The following is a 13,199-nucleotide window of genomic DNA, read 5'->3' as shown; positions in this document are numbered from 1 at the left end:
GATGGCAGAGAGTTGGTGTCGTAAACCTCGCCTCTGTTCAAAGATGGTCGCTCACAGTGGACATAGATGCTTCTTTCACTCCTCTTTCAAACCATCTGTCCTCTCTGTCCAAAATGTGAACATTGGTAAAATGGTAAATGGCCTGTATTTATATAGCGCTTTACTAGTCCCTAAGGACCCCAAAGCGCTTTACATATCCAGTCATCCACCCATTCACACACACATTCACACACTGGTGATGGCAGCTACATTGTAGCCACAGCCACCCTGGGGCGCACTGACAGAGGAGAGGCTGCCGGACACTGGCGCCACCGGGCCCTCTGACCACCACCAGTAGGCAACAGGTGAAGTGCCTTGCCCAAGGACACAACGACCGAGACTGTCCAAGCCGGGGCTCGAACCGGCAACCTTCCGATTACAAGGCGAACTCCCAACTCTTGAGCCACGATCGCCACTGGCATCCTCGAAAGAGTGACCTTTGACCTTAAGATGCAGATGGACTGCTGAGTCTTGTCCTGTGGAGGTGGCTCTTCTGTGTTGTGCCATGCGCTTGTGAAGTGGTTGTTTGGTCTCTCCAATGTAGAGGTCTGGGCATTCCTCGCTGCACTGTACAGCATACACCACATTGTTAAGTTTGTGTTTTGGCGTTTTGTCTTTCGGGTGAACCAGTTTCTGTCTGAGCGTGTTGCTGGGTCTGAAATGCACCGGGATGTCATGCTTGGAGAAAACTCTCCTGAGTTTCTCTGGTACACCGGCTACATAGGGGATGACAATGTTGTTGCGTCTGTCCTTCTTATCCTCCCTCGCTGGTGTCTGGTCTTCTTTTCTGTGCCTCTTTGCTGACTTTAAGAACGCCCATTTAGGATAGCCGCACGTTTTGAGTGCTTCCTTTACATGTGTGTGTTCCTTCTTTTTCCTTCAGGCTTAGAGGGAACATGTTCTGCCCGGTGGTGTAGGGTCCTAATTACTCCAAGTTTGTGTTCCAGAGGGTGATGGGAGTCAAAGAGGAGGTACTGGTCCGTGTGTGTGGGCTTCCGGTAAACTTCGATGTTGAGGTTGCCGTTCTCTTCAATGTGCACAGCGCAGTCCAGGAAAGGCAAACAGTTGTCCTTTGTGTCTTCCCTGGTGAACTTTCTGTTTTTATCCACAGCGTTAATGTGCGCAGTGAAGGATTCCACTTCTTGTGTCTTGATTTTGACCCAGGTGTCGTCTACATATCTGTACCAGTGGCTGGGTACTCTTCCTTTGAAAGAGCCAAGAGCCTTTCTTTCCACTTCCTCCATGTAAAGGTTGGCTACAATAGGTGACACGGGGGAGCCCATGGCACAGCCATGTTTTTGTCTGTAAAAGCCTTCGTTGTACTTGAAATATGTAGTGGTGAGGCAGAGGTCTAACAGTGTGCAGGTCTGATCGGGTGTGAAGTTGGTCCTGTCCTCCAAGGAGCTGTCTTCTTGTAGTCGTTTTCTGACAGTCTCCACGGCCTCCGTGGTGGGTATGCAAGTGAAGAGAGAGACTACATCAAAGGACACCATGGTTTCATCTGGATCCAGGGGAAGTTTCTGGACCTTGACAGTGAAGTCGGTGGACCTTGGCTCACACCTTGGCTCAGGCGATTAGAGGATCATCAGGGGGTCCTTTTGTCCCTCTGTGGGGGGTTACTCCCACTAGGTTTATATCTGGGACTCTCCACCATTTGACCTTAGAACTGAAGAAGCTTCTCGGATGAGAGGTGAAACGTCTTCAAGCAACTTAAAGAAGTCCAGACGCTTTTCTTTGCAAGCTCCTTTGACTTTAGATAAGATATTATTTACATACCTGACTTCTCACTTACAGAACCTAGATAAAGTGTTTCAGAGGCTATGCCATTATGGGTTGAAGTTGCAGCTGAACAAGTGCAAGCTTCTGCAACTGGAGGTGAATTTTTGGGCGCTGCCGACTTGGGATTTTTTTTATTGGACTTTTAGTGATTTTAATTGTTCGGCTGAGCTCACTAGAACTTTTAGTTATCTTGTTTTTATATATTTAACTAATTATTGTCCCTGGCCATGGTATTTTCTTGTTGTTTTTTATGTTCAATAAACTATATTTTAGAAATGTAGTTTTTATATTCTCTACTCCCTGTGATCATTCACTGCTCTTCCCATTATAGAGGGGTTCACCTTCTCATAGACCCTCGTGACATACACATCAGCCGGAAGCTGACAAAGCATGAGCACAGGTACAGCACAGTGGAGAAGGACTGTCTGGCTATCAGGTGGGCTGTCGACTCCCTTCGTATTACCTCCTGGCACGCTTGTTCACCCTCTGTTCAGACCAAGCCCTGCTGCAGTGGCTCCACTTCATGAAGTATGCCAACACCTGGATCACCCAGTGGTATCTGGCTTTGTAGCCCTTCAAATTCAAGGTGGTCCATAGGCCAGGGGCAGTGGCCCATTTCTTCTCCCGCTCATCGGGAGGGGGTAGATTCACCTGGACGGGGAGGATAGTTTTCACTAGAGGTGTCCAAATGTATAGGCTGTGTCCTCCTGAGGATCCGGCCTTCGAGGTCTACGTGGGTCAGGTCCTCCAAAGGTCGGGAAGGTCGGAAATGAGCTGCTGTGAAATTGGACATCCTGATAATAATGAATTACAGTCGTCCAGCCTGGAAGTAATAAATGCATGAACTAGTTTTTCAGCGTCACTCTGAGACAGGATATTTCTAACTTTAGAGATGTTGCACAAATGGAAGAAAGCAGTCTTACATACAGTTCGATGCAAAAGTTTGGGCAGCCTTGTGAAAAGTCATTATTTTCTTGTATAAATCGTTGGTTGTTACAATAAAAAATGTCAGTTAAATATATCATATAGGAGACACACACAGTGATATTTGAGAAGTGAAATGAAGTTGAGACCTGCCTGATTTTGTTTAAACAATTGTTGCACACTTTCTGTAAATCCAACAAACTTCATTTCACTTCTCAAATATCACTGTGTGTGTCTCCTATATGATATATTTAACTGACATTTTTTATTGTAACAACCAACGATTTATACAAGAAAATAATGACTTTTCACAAGGCTGCCCAAACTTTTGCATCCCACTGTATTTGTTTAATATGTGCGTTGAAGGACATGTCCTGGTCAAAAATGACTCCAAGGTTCCTCACAGCGTTACTGGAGGCCAAGGTAATGCCATCCAGAGTAAGAATCTGGCTAGATACCATATTTCTAAGCTTTTCAGGGCCGAGTCCAATAACCTCAGTTTTATCTGAATTAAGAAGCAGAAAGTTAGCGGCCATCCAGGTCTTTATGTCTTTAAGACATTCCTGCAGTTTAACTCATTGGTGTGTGTTATCTGGCTTCATGGACAGATAGAGCTGGGTGTCATCTGCATAGCAGTGTAAATGTATGCTATGTCTTCTAATGATGCTGCCTAAGGGAAGCATGTATAATGTAAACAGAATTGGTCCTAGCACTGAACCCTGTGGAACTCCATAATTAACCTCAGTGTGTGAAGAGGACTCTCCATTTACATGCACAAACTGGAGTCTATTAGATAGATATGATACAAACCACTGCAGCGCAGTACCTGTAATACCTACAGCATGTTCTAATCGCTCTAATAGGATATTATGGTCGACAGTATCGAACGCTGCACTGAGGTCTAGCAGGACAAGCACAGAGATGAGTCCACTGTCAGAGGCCATAAGAAGATCATTTGTAACCTTCACTAAAGCTGTTTTGTAGGAATGGGGTCTAAAAGACCTGTTGATGTCAACGTGTCACATATCCTGACCTGTAACACAGAAACAGGAGTTTTGTTACTTTTTACTTTAAAAACATTTTCAATGTCAGTTTTTTAACAAACCATATTCCTAGATATTTAAAATAATCTATTCTTTCTATAGCATCCTCATATATCCTGGTGCAGCCACAACAACCTGGTGCTGAATGCCCAGAAGACAGTGGAGATTATTGTGGACTTCAGGAAGCACACAGCCCCACTCCCCCCCATCATCCTGACTGACACCCCCATCACCTCTGTGGACTCATTCCGCTTCCTGGGTACCACCATCACCCAGGACCTGAAGTGGGAGCCCACCATCACCTCCGTCATCAAGAAAGCCCAGCAGAGGATGTACTTCCTGAGGCAGCTGAAGAAATTCAACCTGCCAACACGGACGATGATGCAATTCTACACCGCAATCATCGAGTCCATCCTCACCTCCTCCATCACCGTGTGGTACGCTGGAGCCACTATCAGGGACAAACAGAGACTGCAGCGTGTTGTGCGCTCTGCTGAGAAGGTGATTGGCTGCAGACTCCCATCTCTGCAGGACCTGTACACCTCCAGGACACTGCGGCGTGCAGCTCGGATCTCAGCTGACCCTTCTCACCCTGGACACAGTCTGTTTGACCTGCTCCCCTCAGGCAGGAGGCTCCGGTCCATTCGCACCAGAACCTCTCGCCATAAGAACAGTTTCTTCCCCTCTGCTGTTGGACACATGAACAATAACCACATGACTGTCCCCACCACTAACACATGACCCTACGCTGTGTTCACTGCATCATTCCATGTTTGCACTGATCACCACCTGCACGCATGTATATATCATGTATATATCTATCTACTTAGCACTTTTAATTCTTATTCTCATTTTTATTTTCATGTCTATTTAAGCTTAATTTATAACAGTATTTATAACAGTATGTTTGCACTGAAGCACCGCAGCAATTTCCTAATGTTGTAAACCTGCTCAACATTTGGCAATAAAACCCTTTCTGATTCTGATTCTGATATAATTTCAGATTATTATGATGATTTGAAGTATAATGATAATCTAATGCCTCCTCTAATCTTGCTTCTTCCCCTCCTCCAAATAAACCCATCATGTGCAAATACTGTGATACCCACAGACTCACCTGTACTGCTAAAAATATAATTGAGCATAATAGTAAATATCTATACTGCCTTGAAGAGTACTGTTTTCTACTTGATAATTTGAACTTAATTCTAACACTAAGAAATTTCTTATCCACCTATACATTTATACATTTTACTGTTGACACTCATCTGTTATTTTAATCAAAAATCCTTCTCTCCATAACATATCACATGCCTCCTCTGCATCTACACACAAAAGAACTTCCTGTTTCCTGTCCAGGTATTTGTAGTTTTTTGGGCAGTTGGTTAGGTTAGAATGAACCCTTGCATTTAGATATGGTGCTGGAGCAGGTACTGTCTTAACATTAGAAAACCAGCCACTCTCTACTACAACCAGAGAAAATGCTTAAAACATCACCCACTAGTGGAAAGGAAAAGATAAACATTTCTCTCCCATTTTCCACCCGGCTACATTAGAAATGTGAATGAAGTGATATTCGTCAGATGAGTACTCAAAGTGATTTCTAAGACACATTCACAGACACAGCTGGTGTAACATGGGATCGTTTTAATGATGACCTTTTCTGTCTTTCTTGCTGTGAATATACAGTTTTGGGAGCACAAACACACATCTGGGTCGTAAAGTCTTTATTAGGCACACCTGCTTGCACTCCACAGTACCAAACTATCTGCTCTATGTAATGACACGAGTCACACGGCCTGTTCTTTTCCTGTAACTATCGCAGCAGCAATCCCACCGCACAAATGGCGTAGTGTAGTTAGCCATAACGTTACAGAAGCTGTAGGTGGCAGTGTAGACGTTTGGGCCGAGTGTCTGAATTACCGAAGAAGAAGAAGAACAACCTTCCGCTTCGTCTTAACAGGCGTTACAAAACAAGCTGAGCTCGCAGCCCCGGCTTTTCTAATGCTTCGCAGCGAATGGGGTTTGATCAGTTCTGTAGCGTGGACAGGTCCGATCCCCTGTGGGTGAGTTACCTGTCACAGACTCCGTGTCTTTTCCTCTAGCTTTAAACTCTCGTAGCTGGCGTTGGCTGCCGGTGCCCGGTACGTGCTAATAGTAAGCCACGGCAGGTTGCGTGTTATTTAGTCACGTCGGACGCGCTTCTCTTATTAGAAGTCATCGTTACAGCTGATCGTTGAGCCTCCGTTGGCCGTTTCACATGTTCTCTGATCTGAACATGGAAGGTTCGCAGTGGAACAAGTGTTCACCGAGCTCGTGTTTGTGTTGTTCCCTCTCGTTTCCTGGTCTGTAGGAACTCGTTGTCATCAGTCCCAGTACACACTCAAACGTCACAGTGCGAATGTTATGAAGTGTCCTGTGGTCTCTCTCCCACGCGTGGCACTGTGGTAGTGTGCTTAAAACCATTATTGAGGACATGTCAGAGCCTGCCGGTAATGAAGGACCTAAGGGTCTGACCTGAAGCTGGTTCTGGAACCAGGACTGCAGTGAAAAAGCAGCCAGTGCCCAAAGAGTGTGCAAGGCAATATAAGAGGTGGCCCAGGATCGATGTAGCAAAGCAGTCAGCACAGGTCCAGGGATGAGCCCCAGGCACATGGAGCTGGGTAGGACCTCACACACCAGCAGGCATGTAGTAGGTGCTAACAGCACACACTCACCTGAACTAGCCAACAGGGCGAGCAACTCGGATCATGAAGAATTCAAGTACAAGTGTGACATCATCAAACTGATTCCCTCCACAACATGGAAGCTCGTCCTGAGCGCTGCTCACAGTAACACCACAGGATGGAGTGTACCCCGGGGGTGGGGGCTGATACAGCAGATACAGAAACACCAAGTATCAGTATTTTGTTCAATAAAATAAAATGCTGTGGGAATACTACGGCCAGGAGGGCTCATCTCATGCACCGCTACTCTGAGATGACATTAACTGAGAAACTTAAACTCAACCAAAACAAGCATCCATCACGTAGCTTGACTGGTAGCTCAGGCACCGACAACAGCAACCATGGTGCGTCTACCAAACACATCCTACAGAACAGGAAGGTTTCTGAGGGGGAATAGCTGTGCATATAACAACCGTTATGATTTTACAGTGAATTGGTGTATTATCAGATAATGATTGGCTGTAATTAGTAACTTGAGCACATTCGATCTGTCTCCATCCTTTATTAGTTTCAGGTATGTGTTTGTGACTGGTGTGATCAAACTGAGGATTATGTTTAGTTGAAATAACAAAAATAAAAAGTTGCTGTTTATTAATATTTCACAGCTGATGACTTTGGTAGGCTATATTTTTGCCATGGGACTTGGCAGCAGCTGGTACGTAGGTCATGGTTTCTTTTGTTTGCTCGGGACATGAAGTCACCATACTTTGAAACTGCAGTCAGGTAATGGGTATCACAACACTGGTTGCCATCTCTCACTGTTTGCCGAACCTTTTACGTCAGGCTCCTGTCACATAACAGGGAGGGATTGATATCGGCTGTAGCAGGTAGTAGAGCAGGTCATCTACCAACTGGAAGGTTAGTGGTTTGATCCCAGTCTGCTTCATTCTGCATGTTGCAGGTTGCTCTCCGATGCATCCGTCGGAGTGTGAGTGTGTATGAATGTTAGTTAGATAGCACTAAAAACTAGTGCTGGTGTGATTGGGTGAAAGTGTAAAGCTTTGAGTGCTCAGAGTGGAAAAGCTCTGGGTCGATATCAGAAGCAGTCCATTTAGCATTACTGCCTCCAGGTAGGGACACTGAAAATAGCACTCCATCATTAAAGTATAATATAAACTCTATTATCTACTGTTGTGAATCCATTTCACAACATATTCTCACTTTGATTTGCTTTGGTCCAAACCAGAGTCATAAGTCCACTAGAGAGTAATGACAAGTTAGCCTCAAAAGGGAAGGGTCACTGGTGGTGGCCACAGACGTGCTTTTTATACTTCCTGCTCCTCTGCATCTCTCTCCAGCTCTTCGAGTTCATTAGACCTTATCCTAGCATCTCTACAGTTTTGAGATGCAGCAAACGTTCTTGCAGTGGCGCATACAGATGCCATCCTGGATGAGCTGGAATACATGTCATTGGGCTGTAGGTGTCATCTGGTAATAAAAATGGAGGAAAATCAGTCCCGTCTGCTGAGAAGAGGGCCGTGGTCTGTGTCCACCACCTACAAAACCTTTTTGGGAGTTGCCTTGTTATTGTCTGTTTAACTGAGTTTGTCTTATAGCAGGGGTGGGCAACTCCAGGCCTCGAGGGCTGCTGTCCTGCAGGTTTTAGATCAGATTTTAGGTCAACACACCTGAATCACATGATGAGTTCATTAGCAGGCCTCTGGAGAACTTCAGGACATGTTGAGGAGGTCATTTAGCCATTTAAATCAGCTGTGTTGGATCAAGGACACATCTAAAACCTGCAGGACACCGGCCCTCGAGGCCTGGAGTTGGACACCTGTCCTATACTGTGATGAGGTCTTCTTTTCATTTTCATTTTTGCAGCTGCATGTAGCAGTAAAATGCAACATTGTTGATCTAAATAAGACAAGAAAGCTATATTAATAACTCCAGGCCACACATAAGTAATGTGTGTCAGGAGTGTCTTTCCCTGCTGTTGTTAGATGTCTTCAGCCTTACTGTTCCTTTTCCAGGATTGGAACCGTACATGGTACACCGATAATCCCGACTTCACCCAGTGTTTCCAGAACACTGTCTTGGTGTGGCTGCCATGCTTCTACCTTTGGATATGTGCACCCTTTTACCTCGTCTACCTCCATACCCATGACCATGGATATATATGTATGACTCACCTCAACAAAGCCAAAACTGTGAGTTATGGGAGCCCGCTGTAGTAGTTTTCATCACTGCACTCATCTGTTCTGTCAGTGGAGCAAAGCAGAAACTCGTTCAAACACAAATGTTTGAAGATTCGAGTCATGATGCAATTCCAACTTCAAGAAAATGGGATGTTGTGGAAAACTGAATGAAATCATTTTATTCATTTATTCAGAAAAACAAATGTTTAAACTGAGGAAAAGGTCCAATTAAAAAAACAACAAGGTCATTTTGAATTTTTTTGGAAGTAACGCATCTCTTAAAAACGTCCATGTTTCCCGCTGTGTGGGATTCCCTCTTTTAAAAATAGTCCGCAGTCGTCTGGGAGCTGAGGCCTGTTGCTGGACTTTTGAATTCAGTCATTCAGGAGGGACTCGGAGCAGAGGCAGGTGAGGGGGTCCTGGTATCTGAATGCCTCGTGGGCCGCTCATAGTCCAGGGTTCTGGGCCTGTCCTAACCAGGAGGAAGGCTGGGGACAGTCGTGTTACTGGCCTGTTACCAGTTAACCTGACTGGTACCAAATGTTCCTACAGCTCTATGATATTAGTACCACGTTATATTGCTGCTATCACAGTCATAATGACATTATCTATTTTTTAATTGCGTGTTTTCACAGTTTAAACATTTGATGTTCTGCTGCCCAAAGATGACATTATCAAGGATCACAGTTTAATCTAATCTAGCTGTTTTAATTACAGTGACTGAACAGTGTGTTTGTAGTTTCATTGGTTGGTTCCACTTGTCACTACAGTAACTGTGGGAGATGTCAGTCATATGTCTATAAACTAAATACCAAATGTATTTACCAACGAATCCAGGAGCGATTTCATCTGTTTCCACAGGCTGTTGGCTTTTTACTTTGGATTATCTGCTGGTCAGATGTCTTTTATTCTTTCTGGGAAAGGAGTCATGTGAGCAGCCCAGCACCTGTCCGCCTCGTCAGTCCGACCTTACTGGGCCTCACCATGGTGAGCGTCCAGCTGTCTCTACCGTCTCTTTACGGAGCTGAGAAAAGCTTACATGTATTTTGTTATTTAGGGTAGTCTTTCTTTTGTCACTTGACTCTTTAATATATGCTGTAAAAACTAAATGGACCATTTCTTTTAGTATATAAAATATGTGCTTGTGCCGCAGCTGTTGGCTGTCATGTTAATCCACTATGAGCGGATGAAGGGGGCTCAGTCATCGGGGGTGATGCTGATCTACTGGCTGCTGGCACTGCTGTGTGCCACTGTCACCTTCAGGTCAAAGGTCTTCCAGGCCTTGGAGCAGGTTAGTGCTCACTGAGCAGGACTCACTTTACTTACATGATGAGAAATAACTGGTTACTAATCGAACTGATGTTGCAGTAAATAAACAAAATAAGGTTGTTTGATTAAAAACATGCTCTTGTTGTGCAGCCTCAGACAGTGTGTGTGTGGAGGTACACCACCTTCTACATCTACTATGCTCTGCTGCTGATTGCTCTGTTCCTGTCCAGCCTGACCGACCAGCCACCCCTCTTTTCCCGGGAAGTTAAAGACTCTGTGAGGCTGCCTGACGAATCTCTCTTTCTTCCCTTGTCACTCATTTATACTCAGATTACTGTATTGCCATAAGTATTCGCTTACCCCTCCAAATCAGCTCGGCCTTTGTTCCTGGAACTCTTAATGCTTCAGGAAGCCACGACAGTTTGCACATTTTGATGCTCCCAACTTTGTGGGAACAGTTCGGGGATGGCCCCTTCCTGTTCCAGCGTGACTGTGCACCGGTCCATAAAGACCAGTGTGCAGGCCTGTCAGGTTCTTCCACACCAAACTCAGAGTCCCACCTCAACCCAGCAGAAGCCCTCTGGGATGAGTTAGCAGAGACTGTGAGCCGGACCTTCTCATCCATCGTCAGTGTCTGACCTTCAGGAACGACGGTCAAAGATTCCCATAAACACTCCTAACACTTGAGTCTGCCCAGAAGGGTTGAAGCTGTTAGAGCTGCTAACGGTGGGCCGACATCACATTAAACCTACGGATCGGGAATGTGATGTGTGGAGGGAGAAAGACGAATACTTTTGGTAGTACAGTGAAAGCATTGCTGCGTCTTCTGAGCCGTGGAAATCATTGTGTTTAACTGCTCGATGTTTGTCTGCAGAATCCGTGCCCTGAGCCTGGAGCGTCTTTCCTCTCCAGAATAACCTTCTGGTGGATCACCAGGTAGGAACACGCCGTTCCACTCCGGTGAACGTGCTCTTATTTCTGTGTAATAAAGCTGATGAACAAAATCTCACATTGGTCGGTATCATCTCTAAAGAAGGAGCTTGTTATTGATATTTAAGACAAGGCTGACGTCTTCTGTGTTGAAACTTCTGGTTTCTACATGGTCCTTTGGGGCTTTCTGGAAACGTTACTGCGCATTGAGCTTCTACATGTTTTGTTTTATCCTCCTACCTGTCCTAACCTCTCCACCAGAATGATGATGACAGGCTACAGGCGCCCACTGGAGGAGAAGGACCTGTGGTCTTTGAACGCTGAGGACTGCTCCCACAGAGTCGTCCCACAGTTGGTCAAACGCTGGAACACACAGTGCCAAAAATTTAAAAGGTCAGGAAAGGGATCAAACTTCTTTATACAAATGCAGATTGTTCAGGAAACATCCAGCCAGGTTAACTCTGCTTTCTCTTCACAGGTCAGAGGAGAAAATGCTGTACTCGTCCAAGCGAGTGCCCCACAGTGAAAACCCTCAGCGCCAAGCTGTGGAAGAGTCTGAGATCTTGATTCTGAGACCTCGAAAGAAAAATAAAGAGCCCTCACTGCTGTGGGCCTTGTGCCTCACGTTTGGGCCCTACTTCTTCATCTCCTGCATCTATAAATTAATCCAGGACATCCTAATGTTTGTTGGCCCTGAGATCCTGCGGTGAGGAAACTGTAGACCCTTTGATAAGATGACATTGAGTCGTTGATCTGTCTGAAGTTGCATCGTGCATTTATCATGCTCTAGAACTTTAATTGTTCAAACACATCAGAGCCCATCTGTTGCACTAAATATATCTCTGCCAGGACTGCTGTGCCTCAACAAACTCCTCCCACACAAGTTTTTGCTCAGCGCCAAGTCGAGCTCCGCTTGGCGCTCCGTACCCATCAATGGGCTACCCAAAGCTGATAGGACTCCACCTCCAGGTCTCACCGTCAGGTCCCCCTGTGGAGCACCCACTCAGTTACCCTAAGAAGGCTGGGTGCTCTGAACTGAACACAAAATCTAAGAGCTGCAAATGTGAACCAGCTGGTGAAAGACCAACATTTCATTAAATTATTGCCCCCGACAACCAGATATCTCTAATCAAACAGCATCTTGGTTCTCTCGGCTCATCTGTTCAGCTGAGCCTCAGGTACCTCGGTGTGATCTTTGGTTCTGCCATGTCCCTACAACAACACGCTCACAGTTAATTAGGAGCTGCCTTTTTCAGCTAAGAAACATCTCCAAACTGCGAACTTTGCTGTCTGAGTTAGAAATGGTTATTCATGCTTTAATTTCTTCTCGCTTAGATTATTGTAACAGCCTTTTTCTGTGTTTGAGCAAAAGGAATCTTGAGCGTCTCCAGTTAGTCCAGAATGCTGCTGCAAGGCTTTTAACTAAGACACCAAAAAGAGAGCACGTTACACCAGTGTTACGCTCATTACACTGGCTTCCAGTACACTTCAGAATTCATTTTAAAATCTTGGTACTGACTTTTAAAGCTTTGACTTGTGATGCCCCTGCTTACATTTCTGATCTTTTAGAGCCCCACGCTCCCTCTCGCAGCCTGAGATCTTCTCATCAAAGGCTGTTGGTAGTCCCACGAACTCGTTTTAAGACCAGAGGAGACAGATGTTTAGAGCGGTGGCCCCCAGGCTGTGGAGTGCTCTCCCTCCATCTTTACTTTGACTTGACTGTATTTATTCTTTTAAAAAGCAGCTTAAGGCTCATTTATTTAGATTAGCTTTTAATTAGATTTGTGCTGTGTGTTTGATTATTTTATGTATTTCTGTTTTATATTACTGTGAAGCACTTTGTGGTTTTATCCTGTGAAAAGTGCAGTATAAATAAATGGATTTGATTACATGATGACTCTAGGTGTGAAGGTTGTGGTGACAGTGCGACGTGTTGCTTTGGGCTGCTCCGTGTTTTTCTGCTACACGAGTACACGATGCAGTTTCAATAAGGACCGAGGGGCAGGGTGCTTAATGTTCCTTTGTTTCCTGTTTCTCTGTAGACTGCTTATCCAGTTTGTCAATGACTCCAGCGCCCCCTCCTGGCAGGGCTACTTCTACGCTGCTCTGCTCTTCGTCTGCACCTCCGTGCAGTCACTCATCCTGCAGAAGTACTTTCATGTATGCTTTGTGTCAGGCATGCGCTTACGCACTGCAGTCATTGGAGCCGTCTATAGGAAGGTAACGGACAAACACAAGTGCTTCTTCAGAGCGATTTAGATTCTTCGTGATGAAGGTTGATAAATGTAACCATCTGACTGTTATTCTGTCCATCACTGGTTGCTGAAAAGCCTGTATCTCATCGCTTCATC

General features: G+C 45.2%; 1 protein-coding gene across 4 annotated transcripts in view; it reads left to right on the top strand.

Moving 5' to 3' along the window:
- Positions 1-5,715: 5,715 nt before the first annotated feature.
- abcc1 (ATP binding cassette subfamily C member 1 (ABCC1 blood group)) overlaps positions 5,716-13,199 on the top strand; it is a 30,302-nt gene continuing 22,818 nt past the window's right edge. For 2 of the 4 annotated variants that reach the window (XM_085402778.1, XM_085402777.1), the window contains exons 1-9: positions 5,716-5,851; positions 8,485-8,661; positions 9,511-9,636; positions 9,803-9,940; positions 10,069-10,194; positions 10,793-10,854; positions 11,110-11,241; positions 11,327-11,554; positions 12,891-13,068. In XM_085402778.1, coding sequence (XP_085258904.1) covers positions 5,804-5,851; positions 8,485-8,661; positions 9,511-9,636; positions 9,803-9,940; positions 10,069-10,194; positions 10,793-10,854; positions 11,110-11,241; positions 11,327-11,554; positions 12,891-13,068 — 1,215 coding nt within the window. In that variant the 5' untranslated portion in view covers positions 5,716-5,803. Of the gene's footprint in view, positions 5,852-8,484; positions 8,662-9,486; positions 9,637-9,802; positions 9,941-10,068; positions 10,195-10,792; positions 10,855-11,109; positions 11,242-11,326; positions 11,555-12,890; positions 13,069-13,199 lie in introns of all 4 variants that reach the window. The other 2 variants (XM_085402775.1, XM_085402774.1) reach the window with 1 other exon arrangement.

The sequence above is a fragment of the Rhamphochromis longiceps genome, linkage group LG4, assembly GCF_057381845.1.
Source record: "Rhamphochromis longiceps isolate RC_006_pf linkage group LG4, R_longiceps_female_GT1.1, whole genome shotgun sequence".
NCBI classification, from domain to species: Eukaryota; Metazoa; Chordata; class Actinopteri; order Cichliformes; family Cichlidae; genus Rhamphochromis; species Rhamphochromis longiceps.
The sequence above is the reverse complement of the archived record's forward strand: the minus strand, read 5'-3'. Positions and strand labels throughout refer to the sequence as shown.